Source organism: Phoxinus phoxinus (genome assembly GCF_949152265.1).
Source record: "Phoxinus phoxinus genome assembly, chromosome: 2".
In the NCBI taxonomy this organism is placed as follows: domain Eukaryota; kingdom Metazoa; phylum Chordata; class Actinopteri; order Cypriniformes; family Leuciscidae; genus Phoxinus; species Phoxinus phoxinus.
The window spans coordinates 38,246,861-38,268,436 of NC_136877.1; the positions used below are offsets into that span (position 1 = coordinate 38,246,861).

General features: G+C 36.4%; 1 protein-coding gene across 2 annotated transcripts in view; it reads right to left on the reverse strand.

Moving 5' to 3' along the window:
* Positions 1-900: 900 nt before the first annotated feature.
* The window catches only part of tspan18a (tetraspanin 18a), a 31,083-nt gene continuing 10,407 nt past the window's right edge, over positions 901-21,576 (reverse strand). The window contains exons 2-9 of one of the 2 annotated variants that reach the window (XM_079587226.1): positions 15,559-15,634; positions 5,188-5,283; positions 4,485-4,679; positions 3,754-3,828; positions 3,570-3,668; positions 3,322-3,483; positions 1,755-1,838; positions 901-1,543 (exon numbers count right to left, since the gene is read on the reverse strand). In XM_079587226.1, the coding sequence (XP_079443352.1) occupies positions 1,496-1,543; positions 1,755-1,838; positions 3,322-3,483; positions 3,570-3,668; positions 3,754-3,828; positions 4,485-4,679; positions 5,188-5,250 (726 nt within the window). In that variant the 5' untranslated portion in view covers positions 5,251-5,283; positions 15,559-15,634 and the 3' untranslated portion in view covers positions 901-1,495. Of the gene's footprint in view, positions 1,544-1,754; positions 1,839-3,321; positions 3,484-3,569; positions 3,669-3,753; positions 3,829-4,484; positions 4,680-5,187; positions 5,284-15,549; positions 15,635-21,576 lie in introns of both variants that reach the window. The other variant, XM_079587225.1, reaches the window with a different exon arrangement.

Sequence of the window (21,576 nt, forward strand, 5' to 3'; positions counted from 1 at the left end):
TCTAATTTTTTCGAGTTTCACATACTTTCCCTTATTGTTTTAAACCTGTATGAGTTTCTTTCTTCTGTTGAACACAAAAGAAGATATTTTGAAGAATGTTGGTAACCAGACAGTTGACAGTAGCCCCTGACTTAGGGGAAAAAAATAGGCCTACTATGGAAGTCAACGGCTGCCGTCAACTGTCTGGTTACCAACATTCTTCAAATTATCTTCTTTCATGTTCAGAAAAAAGAAACTCATACAGGTTTGGAACAACTTGAGGGTGAGTATATGATAACAGAATTTTCATTTTAAGGTGAACTATCCCTTTAAGTCATGTAACAATGCTTGCTATAAGCATTAAGCAAGCAAACAAACTAAATTAGGCAGCATTCAGAAAATAATTGTTATGTTTAGCACTTGGAAAATACAAACTCATTGTGGCAGCAAATCTAATGACAAGCATGGGCAAATGCTAATAGCTAATTCAAGAATCAGTGATTTGTCCAACATTTACTGTGTTATTTCAGAGAACATGCATTCTAGGCTTCTTTACCTGCTTGCGTCTCTTGCAGTTGCAAGTCTTAGGCTATTTATCTTGAATAGCTGGAGGCAGGGAAAGCATAGTGCTTTTTTCTTCTCTGAACTGTAAACCAGTTGGTTTTAAAATCCAGCTTCCTAGATAATGTTTTCATTTTCTTTATGCAATATTTATGCTTCACTCTGGAGATATGAGTTACACTTGAATCGTACATTTCCATTCCCTGTCTAGTATAGACATACTCCTTAAAAGCATGTTTGGTTCATGTAGTATTCAGTATATGTGCTTCAAAATGAATGTACTGAAAGCTTTCATCTAGAATGGTTAAATTAGCTATTGGAAAAGCCAGATTCAACCCATGATGGGAAACATGCAAACATACTCTCCAGATGTTCTTTTTTAATACCATTCAATGTCATGTACAATAGATACAACACAAATACACCACAGTTTTGCTAAAATTACATAAAATATTCACGACTGTAACTCACAAAACATTTTTTTTATAGAAGCTGCTGGCCTCTCAGATTTTTTACAGAAACACAAGCACACACACACAAACAAATCTTTTCTGTTTCACAGACACACTTCCATTCACACGGTGTAAGTTTTTGTAAGCATGGCTCTGGATCAGTGATGAACAATCTACTGTAGATAAGAGGTAAAACATCTTAGTAGGAATCAGTATTTTGTCATCTATAAACATTCCACCAAATATCAGTGCATCCCTCCATACCACCTTAAATGTACGAATTACTTTTACTTTTTTACGTTTTCACAAACATGTACCTCAAAGTCCCAGCTGTGAAGTACAATACATTTTTTGGCAATTCTCAAATATTCCAACATAATTTGTTACATAACAACACAGAGATGGCAAATATATAAGTGTTTTCTTCTTTTTCTTATTTAAAAATTGTTGTCCATGTCATGCCATGTTCTTCCTCCTCAAAATGTCCTTACTGAGTGTGAAAATTACTGGATTCCTCTAAACAAACACATAGCAAACACCATGGCAAAGAGCTGATGAAAGAGAAAGAGAAACAAATAAAATTAGTAAAGAGTTCTCTAAAGGTTTTAAAAATATTCTACATTGAACAACATTTCATGGCGAAGCTACTCATACTCTCTCCACTAGGTGGCGATCACAACTCAGTTCTTTTTTGCCACAACATTCCAAGTGTGAATTGATCACATCATACTTTCATTATAAAAATAAAAATCATAACCTTACTTCAATAGTCAGCACCACAATAGCAAGGGCTCCAGCCATATAGATGTATGTCTCAAAATAGTCCACCACTGCTGAATAACAGCCCTGTTTGAAAGAAGTGTGAATTTCAATATGAGAGAACAAAAGGTTGCTGCTTCAATGGATATTGAATTTCTCATTTATTCATCGCTCATACTGTTGTCATTCTAAATGATTAGAATCAATATATCTATATTGGTGGAAGAGTAGCTACACATGACTTTATATGTCATATATGAGTGAAATGCAATTAATTTTAAGAGCTATTATGCAGATGGTTTTATCCACCTTATTTTACAACGCAAAGTTAGTTGTCTTCTGTGAATGTGCAAGACACTTGTTAGGGAAATAACAAGAATAATATATCAAAGTGCAGTAAAATGTAAAACGGTTTGCTCTACAAACCAGCGTGTTTAATTTCCAAAAAATGCGGAAGTGCGTAAAAGGTCTATTAAGACAACACATTAAATAATATGGTAAGAAATAACAGTTTGCAATGCGAGCACAGCATAACAAGCTCTTTAATACAGCTAAAAATAACTGGAAGCGAATAACACTGGAAGCCAGACACATTAAAATTACAGGTAACATTTTAGAATACTGTTCCTTCATTAATGAATAACTACACAGGAACAAATGAGTAACACTCTATTAACATTCTAGTAACTACTATTAACTAACAAGAAACTGATTAACGAATTATTAAGTAATAGCGCTCAGTCGAATGTGGTAGTTCACTATTAATCATTAACTACTATTTTTCATACCTCACTGAAAACTACTAAGAACTACTATATTCAGGTTCATAATTAATTTTAATAATGCAATGTATAATATGAGGTAATGGTAACCCATTAGTAATCAATCAAGTGTTACTGCATCCTTCTAAATGAACTAAAAATTATTTGGATCAGTTTTCTAAAGTGAAAAGCTTGATAACTACCTAATATTGACTGAAGTTATAAGCTTTTGAGGTTTTTGTAAGGTTTTGGATAGTAATGACTCAAGTGTTACCAAATCCATCGGAAGGAATTACTATTCAAAATCTTACAAAAATCTCAAAAGCTTACAATGATACTGATCCAAATAATTAAAGTAGTTCCTTTTGAAGGATGTAGTAACACTTGATTCATTACTGGTTACCGACCGTTAGCTTTTATTATACCTTAAATTATGCATTATTAATGTTAATTATGAACCTGTATATAATAGTTCTCTGGGAGGTATGAAAAAAACAGTAGTTACTGATTAGCTAATAGTGAACTACCACATTCAACTGAGCGCTATTACTTATTTATTGTTAGTTAATAGTAGTTACTAGAATGTAAATAGTGCATTACTCATTTGTTCCTGTGTAGTTATTCATTAATGAAGGAACAGTATTCTAAAGTGTTACCAAATTACAAATGGCTGTGCCCACTCTTACCTGAAAAATAAGGTGGATACAACGCCCCTTTTTCCTCCACTAAAAACATGTTTGGTTTTCTTCCTTCTAATCAACTGAACTACTTGACGCATGTATTTACTAATTTGTAAACTCATTGCTGACCTTGTTCCGGATTGGCATAATTCCCTTGAGACAGTCCTCTTTGCTCATCATCAGATCGTTCCTCTGACAACAGACCTCTGGCACAAGTCTGCCGGGGTTCAGCCTTCTGAAGAGGCTCTGATCCTCAAAGTCTTCAGCACTGTTCACCCCACAGCAATCAAACTGTGGAGACACCAATAGTCAGTTAAACGTCCTGAATGCCATTATTGTGTAGTAGAGCTGGGTAGAGGTATTCAGTGTTATTGTACTGTGGTCATAATGGCGTTCCATGTGGAGGTGAAGACATCAGTGCTATTGGTGCCTTGGTAATGTGTTTTCAGCTCCTTGGTGAAGTAATCTCTGGTGAGCTGTTGATCCAAGGAGAGACAAGAGTATTGAGAGCAGAGGTATATTACAGGTTGCTTGATGATATCCAGCTATAATAATACTCACATGCTCCCGGAATATGAACGCCAGTATGGCCACCGCCAGCTCTGCCAGGAATATGATGAGTATGAGCATGAAGAACTGTGGGAGAAAAACAGGATTCTGAGATATTTGAGTAGTCCAGGACTAAATATGCAACAAATACGTATTATTAAGTATTATTTTTATATATTATATATAAGTATATAACTGTTATATATATATATAACAATATTATTAAGTGTTACACACAATGCTTTTTAATGCTAAATAGAGATGCAGAACATTAATATAATTTTATTCATTGATTATATTCATTGATTAATTCATTTATTCACTGATTATATTCATGGCCAATTTTCATGTTATCAACGATATTAAAATGTATTTATTTTTGTCTAAATAAATTAAATTAAAAATAAAATTGTGAATTGTGTGTAAAATTGTGAATAAAATGTGAATTTAAGCATAAAAACAATAATATAATGATATAATACAATAATATATTTACGTGGATATTTGCTAAAGATTACATTTAGTGTTACTAAATTTGTGTGTTATTAAATTATTATTATTATTATTTTTTACATTCCATTTAAGTGAGCACTAGATGACACCCAAGGTAAATGAAAATGTACAAATGTGGGAAATGAGCATTAAACAATAAATATACAATATTGACACTGCATACACTGAATACACACTGCATATTGACCCATACCAATAAATGATATCTAGAAAGCAAGAAAAGCCCATACAAACAGTAGGAGACATTTATTTTCTCGTATGGCTCCGCAGCAGCCAAGAAATCCCAGTAGGAACAGCATCCCGCCCAAGATCAAAATTGCATAGACTCCAGTAAACAGAAGAGGGTTTGCTGCCACAATCTCCCGGAAACCTGTCGGATCCACCAGCACCCAGATTCCCACCCCTAGAAGGAATGCACCTCCAAGCTAAAGGAGGAGAAAAGGGCTTATAGTAAAGACAATATAAAAACAAAATGTGATTTTATGATAGCTATATTGATGCTCAGCTTTTCTATAAAACTGCGCATTTCCCCTCAGCACTAGTGTGGCAGTAGGAAGTTCATGAGGCTGCTAAAAAAACACTTTAGAGAAACAAAGGAAGTGCAATGTGGTTCATGAGCAAAACGAAGGCAAGATCAATGCACTTTTTCATACCGTAACATTAATATTTGTTCAAAGTGGCAACTTGGAACATTCAGACTCTTTTGAATTACGTATTTTGCTCGGAAAGCTATCAGGAATCTGCACCTGCATATCATCAGACATTGTTTTCTAAAGCAGATACTTCACATACTTCCAACCAAAGCAAATAATAAAATAAAAAATAGCATGATGTCACAGGCAAATCTTATCAGCCTTCAGTGAGCCAACAACAACAGCCTTTACAACTGAGAGGTCCTGTGCCATTTAAGAGAAAGTAAAAGAGAGCACTCACAAAAATGAAGAAGTTGAAGATGAACATGAGGTACTTGATGCAGCTTAGACAGTCCCCCTCCATACTAGTGCCTCTTGCTGAAGCTTCTCCCTGCCCCTGAGTAAACATCATGAGAAACAAAGAAAGCCATTACTGAAGACGCAAAAGTCACACGCTCCGTTTAAAGATGATTCCATGAGTCACCGTTGTTAGTGACTGCTGGACTTTTATGTTTTGAAGCTCATTCAGTGAGATCATTTTGTGAATTTGTCACTTAAATACATTGGCATTGACAAAACACACATTGACTGACATATTGTGTTCGGGCGTTCCAGATGAATAATGCTGCATTATGTCGTTCACAGAATGACTGGCATCTCCTGTAATCATATTCCTGGAAATGCAACACAAAGATGGATGTAAAACATTTTCTCAATAAAAACATTTCACACCGACTGGTCATGCATGTCACAAGCTGACTCGACGTACGCGCTGAGTTGTTCGCGAAAAGGAAATATGGAGGAGGAATACTGAAAACGGGCAGCATGGCTTAAAAAAAAACACCATCAGGACTGCTGGAGCACATTTGTTCATCTTCACACCAGCCAGCTAAATAAACATGTCCTTTCAGCACTCCAGACCGCAAGCTGTGTGCCCCCAAACCTTCTCTGAATTCATCTAAGCAGTCTCGGCTCTTTTCTGCTGATATGCTCCAGGTGTTTTCAAATGGTGCTCCATCACCTGCGCCTCTTCAATGATGCAAATTTCCCTTTGCTCCGCTACGAGACAATAGATGGTGCACGCTGTACAAAAACACTATTAGAGGGTGCTAATACAACATAATGAGAGGTTGAATTAGATTTTGGTTACCTGAAATTAATGATCATTTTTAGCCTGCCCTCCATTTATACTCAGTGTCCTGCTTTTCAGCTGTGTGATGATAAGGAATATTATGTTTGATGCTTTTTCTCCTTTTTTAGAGGAATAAGATTGATTGTAAGTGCTCCTTCGGTGCAAAGCTAAAGTGTCCCTCGCTGACAGTGCACTCTCTATAATTACAGGCCATTAAGGGAATTTAGGTTAATGATGGTACAGTTCTTCATTAGTACAATGGGTCCGGAGCTCACCTCCCTCAGGTAGCTTTGAATAAGCTACTGCCTCAAAAACTGGCCCTTGGGATCAGGTGGAGCAGTAGTGCGTATAATAACATAGGGACTCTCATATTTTCTGCTTGCTATGACCAGCCAGTCTCTCGGCTAGCTTTCTGCAGCTGTGGTCCCTGTAAAAATAGCTCCGAACAGCTGGCCGATTTCACGAGAGCTGACGGTAGATGCCGTGGCAGCAAATAATTCCACCTCTCCTCTCACGGAACAGTTCTGGCATAATTCAATAATCCCTCCAGCGTGGTTTTCCCAAAGTAATTTCCTGTGCAACACTGCGAGTCAGTCAGGTGTTATAATTGGCAGAAGAGCCCCGCTAAACTCGGTTAACTTGCAGGTGGGTGAGCAATTTTATTTGTATGTGTGTGTGTGGAAAGGTGGGTGGTATATCAGTCTTCTTAGATTAAGACCACCAGCCTCACAAGGTTAGAAGGCTCAGCCCACAAGTCTCAAGGCCATTACCACAGAGCCACAGCTGCCTTTTTCTCTAAGGTCTTTAAACCTCACCACAACAATCCAGACACTCCAATAATGGGCAAAAGGGTTATATTACATGGACCCTGATTGATTTTTTTGTCTCTTTACACTCTGGGCCAGATTTACTAAACTGGGCAAATTAGCGTGAGAGAGCAATTCCACAAAAGCGCTGATGGGAGTGGACAAAGCTTAGAAAATCACCTTGCATGATTCATTTATATACTCTCCTCCCAAAGATTTTGCATCTGAAAAGGAAACTCCTACAAATGCATATGCAATAAGGTCGGCCGCAAAAATAAATGTCCACGCCTTTTCAATGCGTGTCTTTAGTAAATCCTGTTAGATTTTTAATGCCAAAAGAGGGTTTGCGCTGGCACAAACTGTTAGTAAATATGGCCCTATGTATCTAATTTACTTTGGTCATCTGTGCTGCTTTGCTCTGAAGGGCTCCAGGCTCCATTCAAAATGGTCATAGATTCTACACAACACTATTTGCAACAATGATTTACAGTTTTTTCCAATTGCTAACACACTAAAATGACATGAAAACATTGCACAGCACATTTATTTAAACTGACACACAGAGAGCAAAACCTCTTCTCAAGTCTCCAAAAGTCTAAACACATTTTCTGCTTTACACACATTTTGCAATTCAAAATGGCACTTTTTAAATGCACTGAAAACAACTCTCTGCATAAGACACAACAATCTGACATAAAGTCACATGTTTGCTATTTCGAAACACTGCCATTCAAAATGACACTACATGTGCTAATTGGCCAATACATGTGCCACCTGGCCAAACACCCCAATGGTTAATTGTTAACACTTCAATCAGGATGTAAGCACTATGAAAATACCACTTTATTATTTTTCTTGCCTCTTTTTTTCTATATATATATATATTGTTGCATATTTTTATTCAGTCCAATGTAAATATATCTGCTGTGCATATGTTGCACTGACTTGTTTGTAGAAAAATGTTCAACAATTTGAACTATTTTAGTATTATGGCAAAGCATACTAAAGATGAGAGTGCTTTTCATTATGCCCAACAGTGTGTAGTTGGTTAGACAAAAATCTGGTAATATGAATGAAGTGTGTGCCATTTCGTGTAAAAGTTTGATTTTGATAATGCTATGTAGTTGGTTGCAGTGCTTCATTTTGCAGGATATATGAGGCATTTTGCAGTTTGGGTGTGTGGTTTTGTGAATTGTGTCAAGTATTTTGATAAAACCAGCCTAGTATGCAAAATTGTGTTAACATATAAACAGAACTTTCAGAATATGAAATTCAATTGGATTTATTCGGATAGATGAAAATTAGTGAATGTAAACATAACTAATGAAACAAGTCATTGTCACCATTATGTTCATGTGTTCATATGTTGTCATTTATTGTTGCCTGTTTCCTTTGTTCTAGTTTCCCGCAACCTATATTGACATGGACATTAATTTAACAAGCACACTGTGTATTTAAGTTCCAGTCTCAATCATTGTCCGATATTGTTATGTTTTACACGCTGTTACGCTGAGCACTCTCTTCTGTGGATTACTTGTTTCTGTTTTATTTAATAAATACTTAACGTTATGCTCTGACCTGAACTATGAACTGATCTGTTTTCCTCATCATTGGACCAGATTGTGACAGTCATTTTCTGGGTTATATCCAGTTTGAAATTAATGGGGAACTGTTTCTTGTCATTTAAGATACATATTCACGTCCAAATTTTGTTGTAATAAATAATATTCAAAACAAAACATAAACATTTTCACAAGTAAATATTACTGGTCATTTGCATATATATATATATATGGCACAAATAAAACAAGAATCACTACATAATCACCACATAAAAAAGGAACTAAAGTGCTTCTTAATCCAGTGATTCTACAATTTGTCAAATAAAAAAGTCATTTGTTTTCTGTTCAGTTAAAAGTCAAGTAGCAACATATCAAATTTCACGGTCTTGGGTTGTTTTTTGCTCACTGAACTCAAAAAGCACCCTAAAATCTGATCTGTCTTCTTAATGCAAAGGGACCTCTTGAACTGTAGAGAAAAAACACAGCACTGTTAGAGCAGTAGATGAAAGTTAATGACCGAGGAGATAGTGGAGGAGCAGGATTGAACTATGATTTCTGCATCCAGAAGAGAACCAATCACACTCTGCCTCTACCTCTAGATAAATCAACCTGTCACAGCTGCCTGGAAGAATCGTAGAATACACATGAAGTATTTTCACAGAGCACATTGCCCTCATCCATCACGAGACAGGCTCCAACTGGGAGGTACAGCTCAGAGACAGACAGTATGGAGGATCTTCTTCATCCACTCCTCACACTGCAAGTAAACAGTCGTTACAAGCTTTTTGAGTGCGACGTGAGGACATTGCTCTTCAAACCATCTGTGCATGTTTGTCTCAGCTGACCTATAAGATCCAGCTTTGGTGTAAGATCTCTCCATCTGGTCGGTTTCTTCTGGTTGCGAAGTACAAACTGCTTAACAAATAATATGGGAAAAGATGTTTCTGATTGATGGATTATCACGTTTTCTAACTAAAAAGGGTGACAACTTTGGTAAAGGATGTCACACCTATGACTGCTTTTGGTGAAGTCTTGCTGTCTTTTGTCAGAGGTCTGTCACACTCACCAATTAAAAAGGGAAGAAGGGTGTCAGACTAAATGCCTGTTTCTGACATTTCTCTCCGATTCCTTGTCACAAATTGCAAAGCCCCTTTTGGCAGCAAATCAATCTGAAGCTCAGTGAAAGAATACCACAGGAACAAGGTATTGCCTGAATTCAGATACAATGGTGCAAATGTTTACTGGTAGCTTCAGTGAGAATAAATAAATATGGACTGTTCTGGCACAACTTTCTTATTTCATTAGTCTTTTAAAGGGATAGTTCATCATTTACTCACGCTCAAGTCGCGCCAAACCTGTATGACTTTCTTTTTTCCCCCCGGCGGAACACAAAAGGAGATATTCTGAAAAGCGGCAAAAAATTGTCCATCCACTGAAAGTCCAATGATGTTTTGTCATACTTGTTTACAACATAAGGTTGAGTAATGCTGACAGATTTTTCATTTTGGGGTGAACTATTTCTTTAAGTGATGTTGCTGTTTATATGGACCTTTGTATCTGCTGAGAAAATGGTTGACTTACAGACAACTAATGTTTGCTATGACAAGAAAATAAAATAGAAATAAGCCATACTGCATTGTAAAAGACAGCCACTTAAAATATTTGCATTCTACTCAGTGATATAAACCAGACAGCATGCTTTTAACTCTTCTCATCACTGTGCCAGCATGGGGGTGATTTCAGTGGAATATATTGAACTTCAAACGCTTCAGCACTGAAAGCTCTCTCTCTCTTTTGCATTTAAAAATACAAAGAGAGATATGAGTCAAAGTTAAAGCCTGATTAATGGACCCTTCAATGGTGCCAAACTTCTTTAGACTTTCAAATTAAAACTTCCCTCAGCAGTTTTCTTATTGTTCACAATGATGAAAAGGAGGTGGAAATGACAATACTGAAAGATGAAAGTTGAATTATTTGCTACACAATGATCAGACACTAATTTTAATAAGCCAAATAAAAAGTCTAACTATATTATCAAAAGATCTATTGTAATAGATGTATGGGCCTCTCTGTATCTTGTCCTCTTTACGAAACCATGATATATTTGGCATGCATGCATTCCTGAACTGAGACTGACCTAGTAAAGATTGTTTTTACCCATGAGGGGTCTTTCTTTTTCTTCCAGATCTTCATTTCCAAGCACCTGATACTCAGGTCAAACAGCTCTTGCTTTTACCTTTGATGAAAAGTCACTGCACTAAATAACCTCAAATGAATGGCATGACAAAATATCAACATACAAAAAAATATATTATTTTCTTCTTGTGGCTCTCAATTGATAGGAAAGAGAAAAAAATGTGGAGGAGGGTGGAGGAAAGATCCATATTAAAGAGCATGAGTCAATGGCTGCAGTTCGAGGTGAGCTGAATGCTAAGCAGACACGTAAAGTGAATTTATAGGACTTGCCGCTTCTCTTTAGACAGTTACTGAAGCCCTTGGGAAATGGCTGTCTGACTTACCATCTCATGTGGCATCAACACATACATCATAACCTGTGTATTAATGAACCGCTCTCTGGCGCAGAACTCAGTCAATGAATGCTACTCAGTTTCTCAAAGGAGTGCGTTAAGCAAAAGGGCAACACTTAAAGGCAATAATTTAGATAAAAGAGAGTTGCCTTTTCATTTGATAGCACGATGCAACACAAAAACATGCTAATGCATTACTGGTATTTATTTTCATAGCATGCATCAGTAAACACAAGCCAATATGTATGTCTTTCCCTTCTCAGCCTGACGCCTTCAATCATGCACGGCTATCTGCATTCTGGAGTATGATGTGTCTGAGGATGGTATTTTTGTAGAGAGATGCCTGCATATCTAATTATGTCAGAACCTCAATCTAACCAGGAGAGACGCTTACAACCCGTGCATTTAGGCTAAGGATCGATTAGTTGCTACACCAATATTCTCACCGCCTCTCCTTGTAGATAAACCTCAGAATGTTTCGAAGTTCATATCACTTACACAGTAGAAACAGTGATTCTTTCTACCAGTTTAGACTTTTAATTAATCACCTATATGGACTGGTATTACTGGAATATTACAAATTATTACTAGTATTACTAATACTAGAATAGGTTTTCATACTTGAATGTTCACAAAATGCCTTATTCGTCCACATAATTAAAATTTTGTTGCAGCGCCTCTCTTCCTAGTCTGTTTGTAATGCTCTGTTTAGTTCATGTCTAAATCCCTTCACTTCGAAAAGCGCAATGTGCTCTGATTGGAAATGTTTCGGAAATGTCACATTTCCTACCATCCGTAACTGCGGGTTTCAACACACTAACGCAACTCAACCAGGCCTCGTCGTGTTATACGTATGCCTTGGGTGGGAATTATTTAAATGAGGAATATTGTTAAGTGTAGAAACAGTGCTTACTGATATAGAGAACAAATCCCTTTGGAGTGCTTTGTAACTTTTGCAGAGCTTTTTTTATGCTCAAACAGCAACACTAAAGTAAGTTGCGATGTAACAGAAGTGATCTTTTCTTCCGTATTGTGACGAAAGGAGTTAAACGGATTATCGGAAAATTAGGCCGGAGTCATTTATAGACTTGAGCTTGCATTAGATTGTAAAAAAAAGAGGTGAGGATTAACCCGAAATGATTAATGATTAGAAGCCTAGACTGATTAGAAGCCTAAATGATTAGAAGCCTAAAATGTTTAGCTTTTTAATTCAAAATTACAAGCTCAAAACAAATGAACTTATGCGTGGATGAATTGTTCACAATAAGATGCATTTAGAAAACAGATAGGGTGTATTTAATGCCAACTTTAACTATATAAACTAATTCATCACAGTTTTGTGTATGAGATGTTTTATCTAGCACGGCCCCATTGGTATTCAGGAGCCGTTACTCTGTTCCACACAAAATGCTATGACCTTCAAATGATGTGTTTTGACTCAGACGTAAGGTCAGACAGACAAAACAGATTTTTTTTTTTTTTAAGAAAATGAAAACGCTGACCCTAAAATACACTAGAGATCTGTGGACAGTCCTCTTAGTAGAAGCATGATGATGTGAGGGACAAAACATGGTGGACATCATATGTCAGGACCAGGTATTGCACATATAAGGCCAAAACAAGTATAATTTCATATGGACAGAATCCATACATTTCAGACAATGAGACACAAATTCCAACAACTAATAGGATTTTAGAAACATTAGGGAATTATGAAATGTAACAATTTTATAAAACACATTAGACATAGTTATTTCAAAGTTATCAGTATATAAATAAATATTAGGCTATTGAGAAATTTCCCCTGCACACACAAACAAATATTTATATTCCTAAATTAGGCTTTTAATGGTGGTTCTCCATTGACATGTCAAGGACTAGACTAGTGAGAAACCGAGAATCCTGCCAAGAAATGAAAAATTGGACTTAATTGGACTTAAAATTCAACTTAATCAACTTAAAATATGTTTGGAAAAAACAATAAATAGTTTTCTTATAATTTAGGAGAATTATAAATGAAACTCTCTCATTATTTCTAATTTTGTCAATGACAAAGGAGACAACAAGTAATACGTCTGAAAACCATGCAAAAAGGACAGTGCATGAACACTAACATCCTCTGGGTGTAACCATAATGTTCCCAGCTCTAATTATTCTAAAAGGAAAGGAGGCTGTTAGTGTTGGAAGGCAACTGAGTGCTATCTGCTAACTGATAGACATTGAACTATGCTGTTCTTCTCTGTCTCTGGAGGATACCAGTCCCAATCTGAGAGCAAGGCATCTGCCAGAAGACATCTACACTTTCAACGACATGCTGCGAATGATACAAACATGTACGCGAGATAGTGTGGGTGTCTGGTTTCCTTAAAAACAAGAGAATTCTAGGTTTACAAAATGTCCACATTCTAATAAACTTTCAGATTGCCATGACACACTTTCTGGCATGAAACCTCAAAAAAACATGTTTTCAGCCATGAAAACTGAAGCTGGTGGAAAACCTTTAGCATTAGCTTTATTGAATGTCTGTTAACACCCTGTTGAGATAAGGTGATAGACACAGGGAGCCAGAGAGAAAAAAAGAGCAAAGCAGGAGAGAGAAGTATTGATTAAAAAAAAAAAACATTAGAAAATAGCCAGCATGAAACCCTCTTGCACCATCTGCTCTAAATACTAACAATAACATGAATGAAACAATGCAGAAGAGTGTTACAACCCTTCAGACCGAGCTTTTGTTTTGAGAAAGTTTTGCACTTGCAAAGGAAGGAAGGGGAAGAAAGCACTATAGACAAAACAATTGGTAACAAAGGGAAAATGCCATTTTATGTCATACAAATCAAAAGATAAAATGTACCCTTGTTATGCTTGTACATTCTAAGAGCGGCTGAATTTAGCAAGAAGCCACAATATACCCAGCATAAGAACAATACTTTTTTTTCAGTGTGGGAATGTCTGAAGTTGCTGATAGCAGAAATCATGGTAGTATCCCTGGAAAACATCTTTTCAGATTGCTCAGAATAAGACACACAAGATCAGAGTGTGTTCTCTCTTAGCTGTAATTTTCTTTTTCAAGATTGTAGGCTGAAGGCAAATTCTACTTCGTTGCATATAATGTATTTAACTAGGAAAAATTGCATGTAAAACCTTCAGTCACCATGAAATCAAAATGAACGAATCTTTTTTTTTTTTATGTTATAAGTTGTCCAATAGCCAGACGAGTATAGGCTATCAATCCTTCCCCTCTAACCTTTCACTCACACAAAATGATTGCAAGTAGAAAACGACAACGATTCAATCAATTCCCAATTAAGTCCCACCCTACATTTTGTTCTCTTGCGAGAAGCGAGAAGCAATTCCACACGGATATACGTCACAATAGGGAAGAAAAGTTTCATGCCAACTTTAAAAGATTAGGAGCATTTGCTATTATATTGTCAACATGGCATGACAAGCATTAGAGACAAACAACTGATTTTTCCAAGAAATTGTTGAGGGAGATGGAAAGTGTGCTGAATTATATTGGGGAACACTGTGAAACCAAGATTAAAATAACAACCGATGGAGGATGAGGGTTTTATCAAAAGATGAATACTTCTATGGATAGTTGTAGCAAGGGTTGTCACTGTACCAAAATCTCAGTAGTTGGTACCAACACCAGTAAAATTTCACAGAGAATTCTTTATTTAAACAATTCATTTTTATTTATCACCATTGTATCAGGTTTCTGGTTCAAATGTGATTGCTTCATGTGAAATTGACAGTAACTCTTTGACTTAACTTGATGCTTTCATTTTGAAATAACATGCTCCAATCAAGTAAACCAATCAAACAGAAACAGGACTTTCACTTCTCATCATTCTTTGCACAGGCTGAATTGGGAGAGTAAATGTTGAAATAAAGTGTTATTTTATCAAGTTGAGGAAATGGCAAGACTTGTTAACGTTTAATGTACTATTATGTTGGTATGTAAAAGTTTCTGTCATGTTAGTGGTTACCAGTGTGAAGTGCTGAGCTTGTGCTTGGGTTGACCTGCTGACAAGAATTCAAGTTGCTTTAATAATGAAGCAATCACTATGGTAGTGCTCTGGATGAAACCAGCATCACTTCTAGACGGCCAACACTGAACATTACATGTGTAAAGAAAAGTTCATTTAGTTTGTTGTTCTGTAGATCACAGGACTAATCAAGATGTATTGGGTTTTACTTGTTTCAGTCACGTGGAACCACTGTCCATGATTGGATTATGTTCAGCCAAAGAGCTATTTTTTTGAGTGATTATCAATGCTGGGAAAACACGTTGTAATAGAGACCTTTGACCTTCTTCACAAAGTGCTCACACAAATACAGACGGGGACATTTGAAAGCAGCTTCCTATCAGCGGGTACCAGATTAATCCAGTACATGATTCTTCCAGTATTGCAGAAAGGCGGTTGTCGTTACGTTTTGTCAGAATCGATACATACCGGTACTTTTGACAACCCTAGTTGTTAGTTGTTGGGATACACAAACAGGATGTATTCACTGGTTTATTTGTGAGGTTAAAATTCAGAACCAAGTGAATGTTTATTTTCATGCTGACCTTAGTGACAAGAGCCAGATTTTGATGACATGATTAAAAATGATCAGAAATCACCATACCATATGTACCTGTATATGTCTCTTCTTCCAGCTGATGGCAAGCGTGCTGCTTTTCAGAAATCTGCTTCACACTTCTTCTCTGGGACTGTGAATAAATGTGCATAAAATGAAGATAGTCATTATTTCATATGGCATGAAATACATGTCAAGCAAACACTGTACTGAGACCTCTCAACTCTCTTCAAATCTTGCAACCATCTTGCTATTAGTATTCATGCATCCTTTTAGTGCTTCAAGTGTGATCAGATAGATGTCTGCTTGGATCACTTCTGCAACAACGAGGGCATCCAACTAAGACAGAGGCCTCATGCTTATAATCTGACCAGTGACCTTGAGACCATTGGTGGCTAATATGAACAATGCCTGCACTCACAGAAAGAATAATTTCTCCAGAGGCCATCACAATCAGTTTATTCAGTTTAACCTTCAAGCTTAAGGATGCTTCACATGACCAATTTTTCTAAGGAACAAAATATCATTACCACATTGATTATCAGCCAGGAGGCCACACAACTGAAACAATATAAGGCACTTATGTCGCGGGTACTTAATGCACTGTAGAAAACTCTTTGTCAACCTATACCCTCTGAGCACAGAGCATCAAGAGCAGATTAGCCATGGTGGGGAGTTCGGCACTAAGGGACTGAAATGTTCATCTGTTTCCATGGAAACAAACAGAGAGGAAAATGGAGTACCAATAAAATGTCGCAGAAACTGTCTGAGGTGCACAAGATCAACAAGATCACATTAAATTGGGTTACAATGAAATGTTTAGAAGACCCAGAATAGAGAGGCAAAAGACCAAACTTGAGATGTATATCCTGTAAAAAAAAGAAAAAAGAATAAAAGATACTTAAAAAAGGAACATGTGCTTTTTCCTGAACATTAATTCTGCTTCAAAGCCATATCGATCTTTGCCTGTTGTAACTTTCCAGCTGTTGCACAGTGGAGTTACATCCTCCAGGAGCCGTTCAATTCTGCAGGCTCCACAGCCTGCCATGATTCACAAACTGTGAGAAACGATGATTGAGAAAGAGCGGCACATTGACTTTACCATGGCTGGGACACAGTGTGATGACTAACTCATCACAATTGTGATAAACAAACCAGCACTCATTACTAAGACTTGTGTTCAGCTGCCATAAGGGCTACATTGGCAATTTTAAAAAGTAGTATAATATATTAAAATGTTTTGATTCAGCTCAACTGGGCAGAAAACATGTCAGTAGCTCAACTGAGAGTCTGTTAATCTATACACAGGTATTTAACTAGCTTATACAATGTGCATTTGGGATATGACTTCTTATTTTAGCATAAAACAAAGCATTAACACAATACAGATTGTTGGGAACTTTAACAATATTAATGTAATGCAGTTATTTGGGTCATTGTAAGTATTATACTTGAATTAGAATTGATTTATTAATAATCCATTACCATATCTAAAAATAAAAAAAATACAAATTGCATAGAGATCAGTGATGTCACTAATTGTGAAATGAATATAGTTTGGTTTGTGAACATTAACTTATAAGAGACGAACATGCTGAAGTGTACTGTGTTACAATAAGAAAAAAAGCATACACACTCCAAAGCAACTGTTCCTTTAAAAAAATAGGCACTTGTTAGATTGCTTATGCAACATATGACCTGTCACACCATGTGACAGATTCAGGCTATGGCCTAGAACAATGTGACAAAATAGAGCAAACTGTTAATGGCCAGTATGAAACTTTTAGACAGTAAAAGATAAATAGGATAGAAGGAAGGTGAATCATCATTGTGCAACAGAAAGAAACTCGTATTCTACTAATGCCCTCAAGACCAATGTTATTAGTATTATTTGTGTACTAATACTATAGTATTTATTAATATTTTAATTAGCTTTATTTTTATATTTTATATTTATATTCTATTTTATATAGATTACGTTTTTTATTTGGTTTTGTTAGTAACTTTTGTATTTTTATATTTCTATATAGCTTTATTTTATATTTCCGTTTTAATTTTAGTACTTCAAATACAATTTATTTCAGCTATTTGCCAATGCAATATTTATTTAAAAAAATATATAAGTTTAAGTATTTTCTTCAAATATATATATTTGATTTTATTTCAGTTTTTTTTATTTCATAAAATATTTCAGTAGTTTTAGTTCACTATAACAACACTGTTTAGGATCAACCAACACCTCCAGCTTTCCACCTTCATCTCTAGACTCTTCCTGTGTCACTCTGACCAGCTTTGTAGGGTTTGTTTAAACTGTCTTTATATACCAATACATAATTAAAATGCAAGTACTCTGAAATAGAGAGTATAAAAAACTGAGTGACTCTAGTGTATTTAATCTTCAATAAACACAGCTCATTAATTCCATTCACTCCCACCTAAAAACGGGTGCGCGACTGCGCGCACGTGGGCAGAGCCAGGTAATAGCGGCGGTAGTCATGGCGACGGAGAGTGACAGTCGCGCAAGCCAATCACTAGTTTCGTCCCGGTAGGAATTAATGAGCTGTGTTTTTTGAAGATTAAATACACTATAGTCACTCAATTTTTATACTCTCTTTTTCAACATTTTAATTATGTATTGGTATATAAAGATAGTTTAAGCCAATTTGAAAAAAAAGTTCTTTAGACAATTCTTACCTACCCAACCTTTAACTGCAAAAAGTAAATGTTACCTCCACTGATTAAGAGAAATATATGAGATTACTAGCAGCCATCAGGAGTTTGATATTATGTGCACTGGGAATCACATCATGTGCTTTGCTTAACGTCAGCACCATTCAGTGTCATTTGATGGACAGATCCAATGGACATTCAAGCAGTCTGAACACTGCAACTAGAAACTGTTTGCACTTTAACGGAAGCTTAAATATCTAGCATTTAAGTAAGGCCTCCCAAAGGTTTTTCTGGGAACAAGTTGTCCTTGGTCAGGTCGACCTCGATGAAGGAAAAAAAAATTGTAGAGAAAAGTTTTTTTTTATACCACAATACTTATTGTAAGGATTCCCTTCCCATACAAGTCCCTCTGAGCAATACATGGTAAAATGCAGATCAGGTTTTGAGAAGCTCAGTTTCTGCTGTAGATGACAGCTATAACAGAGAAAACCTTAGGCATGAAAGGGGAGCACTGAAGGCCAAGCTCTATACCCCAAGGACTCAATTATGTGCAGTACCTTCAAAGAACATGGCAAAAACACTGAGGAGCCTGGCTTCTCTATCGGTCTCTGGAGTCCATTCCAGTATGGCAGGGGCAAAGGGAATCAATCATGACCCATATCCTTCCACTTACTGAGCACAAAGCTATTCGGCTACTACAGTACCTGGGGTCCCATACACAACCGAAGCTTACTGTTTGAGAAACACTCCTGACGAGACAGAATCAGGCCATTGAACAGTTGTCCAGCTTTGCTAAGACTAGTATCTCTTTTTATGTTATCATTTTTTGTATTAGGAATTGGATACCTTTTGATCTTCAAACCAAATCTATGGAGGAATGCATGGCTGACAATAGTTTTTATACCTAAAATCTTGTGTATATTTTATCTAGGTAATATTCTATAACTTAGCACACCTGCAAGGTCTTAATACACACAATTCTTCTCTTCATCCCCTGCCTCAGACATAACACCCCTACAATGCTCTTTACATTCACTAAATCCACTCAACAGCAGTTTGATCAAATAAAACACAAGTAGCTATAATGACGATAAAGTTCATCAGTCTCTTGGATGTTTCAATAACAATGACCGGCTCAACAATTCCTTCGGCATGAAGTCACTGGATACTGCAGTGGTTCAGTGTGGGTGGTGTGCTATTATAAAAGACACTTAAACACATTCAAGGATGGACAAGTCAAAGCACCAGGACCTTGCTTTCGCTATGGGGCAATCAACTTGTGGGCCAGCTGTTGAAATCGGTTTATGAAAATATACAAAGATTTAAAGGGAGAAAAATGTCCAACGTCTGCTGGCAATATCTTCCCCCATCCAAATATCCCAACTACTGCACAATTAATCTAATAATTTGAATCTAAATATTCACTAAATCAAAGTCACAATATGGCCTTTGAAAGCAAAAGGCTGTGATTTAACTAGCAGCGGTTTCATTAAATTTTTCAATTATTTCTACAAATTATGTGTTACATTTCACTTACAGTTTTTTCCAATTGCTTACACACGTTTTGTAAAAAAGCATGTCGCTTTTTTTTCAAAACTCTACACACAATTCCCAAAACTGCACACACAAAATGCAAAATGCCTCACATCTCCTTCAAAATGTAACACTGCATTCAAAATGCCATAAACACACGTCAGAATGAAGCATTCGCATCAAATGGCAAACACTTCTTTCATAATAGTAAATTTTTGGATATACCAAGCAAACACTGTTGTTCAAAATCTAAAGCTCTTTAGTCTTTCATAGGCTTATATCTACATTTCAATACAATGTTTTCCAGTGAAAGTAATCTGCTGAGAGCGGTAACAAGTACACTGTAAACACCAATGCAATGTAGAAACAGAAAATATTTATCAGGCCAAACATTACTGTTGTAAAGCATACAACAAAACCATAAACATATGTAAACCAAAAGTATATTCTTTAGAATACAGTAAAAACACAATTGTGTGTGTCGGGTCTCTGTCCATTATTGGCATCCATTGTTCAAAACAGGTAATCTAACCTTTGACCTATTTATAGGCCTATACTACAGTAAAGCAGTGATTGGTTAGTGATCAGCAATTACTGTAGTGTTTGCACATGTGAGGAGTGTGTGTGTGACCTGGTGAATAAGTGTAGCATTTTGATTGGTTGTGTTTAGAAAAGGAAAGCAAGTCACTTCCTGTTAGATGTTTGGGTTTTAGGTCGAGAATTGTGTGTAGTGTTTTTAAAAAAGTGTCTTATGCAATTGAAAACTGAGTCAAAGGCTGAGAAATAGTTTACGGTTTTGGAGATTTGGTGTTTAGTTTTGCACTTTGAGTGAGAGGTTTCAAAAATCGTGTGACATTAAAATATTTTGTGTGTAAGCAGTTGGAAAAAACTGTAAAAAAACAACTTGGCAAATGTTCTGCTGTAAACAATATGCAAACTGAAGGCTATACAAACCAATATAAATGTACAAATGGGGGCTGTTATATATGTCATGCTGGGGTTGAATGAAGATGTAAATTAAAAGTGCTGGATCTATTTGCAAGCCGTTTTTTTAATCAAATTAAACTCAGGTGAAAACCTGTCAGGTTCTAAGGAAACAAAAACACGATAAGCAGAACAACCACAGTTATAATGACAAGATCTGACAAAGACTAAAACCAATACAGACAAAGGAAACAACAAAGGAAAACACTAGAGTGGACTAAACTGTCGATAATGTCCAGGTATTTGTCATGTCACAGAACAGAGAGAACAGACAATGGAATGAGTGAGTCTGTTGAAGCAAATTTCACCAACAGACAACAAACGTAAGGCACTGTATGGAATTAACTTAGCTTGATTTAATAGTCTCTTTTTTGTTTCAGTAGGCGAACTGACTGAAGAGGAAGCCAAAGCTGTGGGACTAAAGAGGATGGTTGCGGGGCAGAAGAAGGTGAAGATTGCCAAACAGGAACACGGGTAAGGAGTCAGGCAAGTCTTGCACATGTAGCGAAGGAGTTGCAGGATCTGGCACTGATGGTACGGCTGAGTCTGTGACCGTCTTACAGACCTCATTTTTCACATTTTCTACACTATCTTCAGAAGAAAATCATTCAGCAGAATGGATTTAAACATAGTAAAATGTGTAAAATGGAGTGAGAGCACCACGTTTTTATACTTCAGTATTACTGAATTAACAAAAATATATCAAACAAAAACGTAATCTCTTCGCTACATTTCTACTTTATTTATGTTGCGTCCAATCCCCTAAACACATTGGGACAACAGCAGTCAATGGTCCATCAAGCTCTCAAAGTGCATAACTTTCCTACACTGACACTGTAGACTGTAAGCTTATATCATGAGAGGATACACATAAAATAGTCAGAGGTT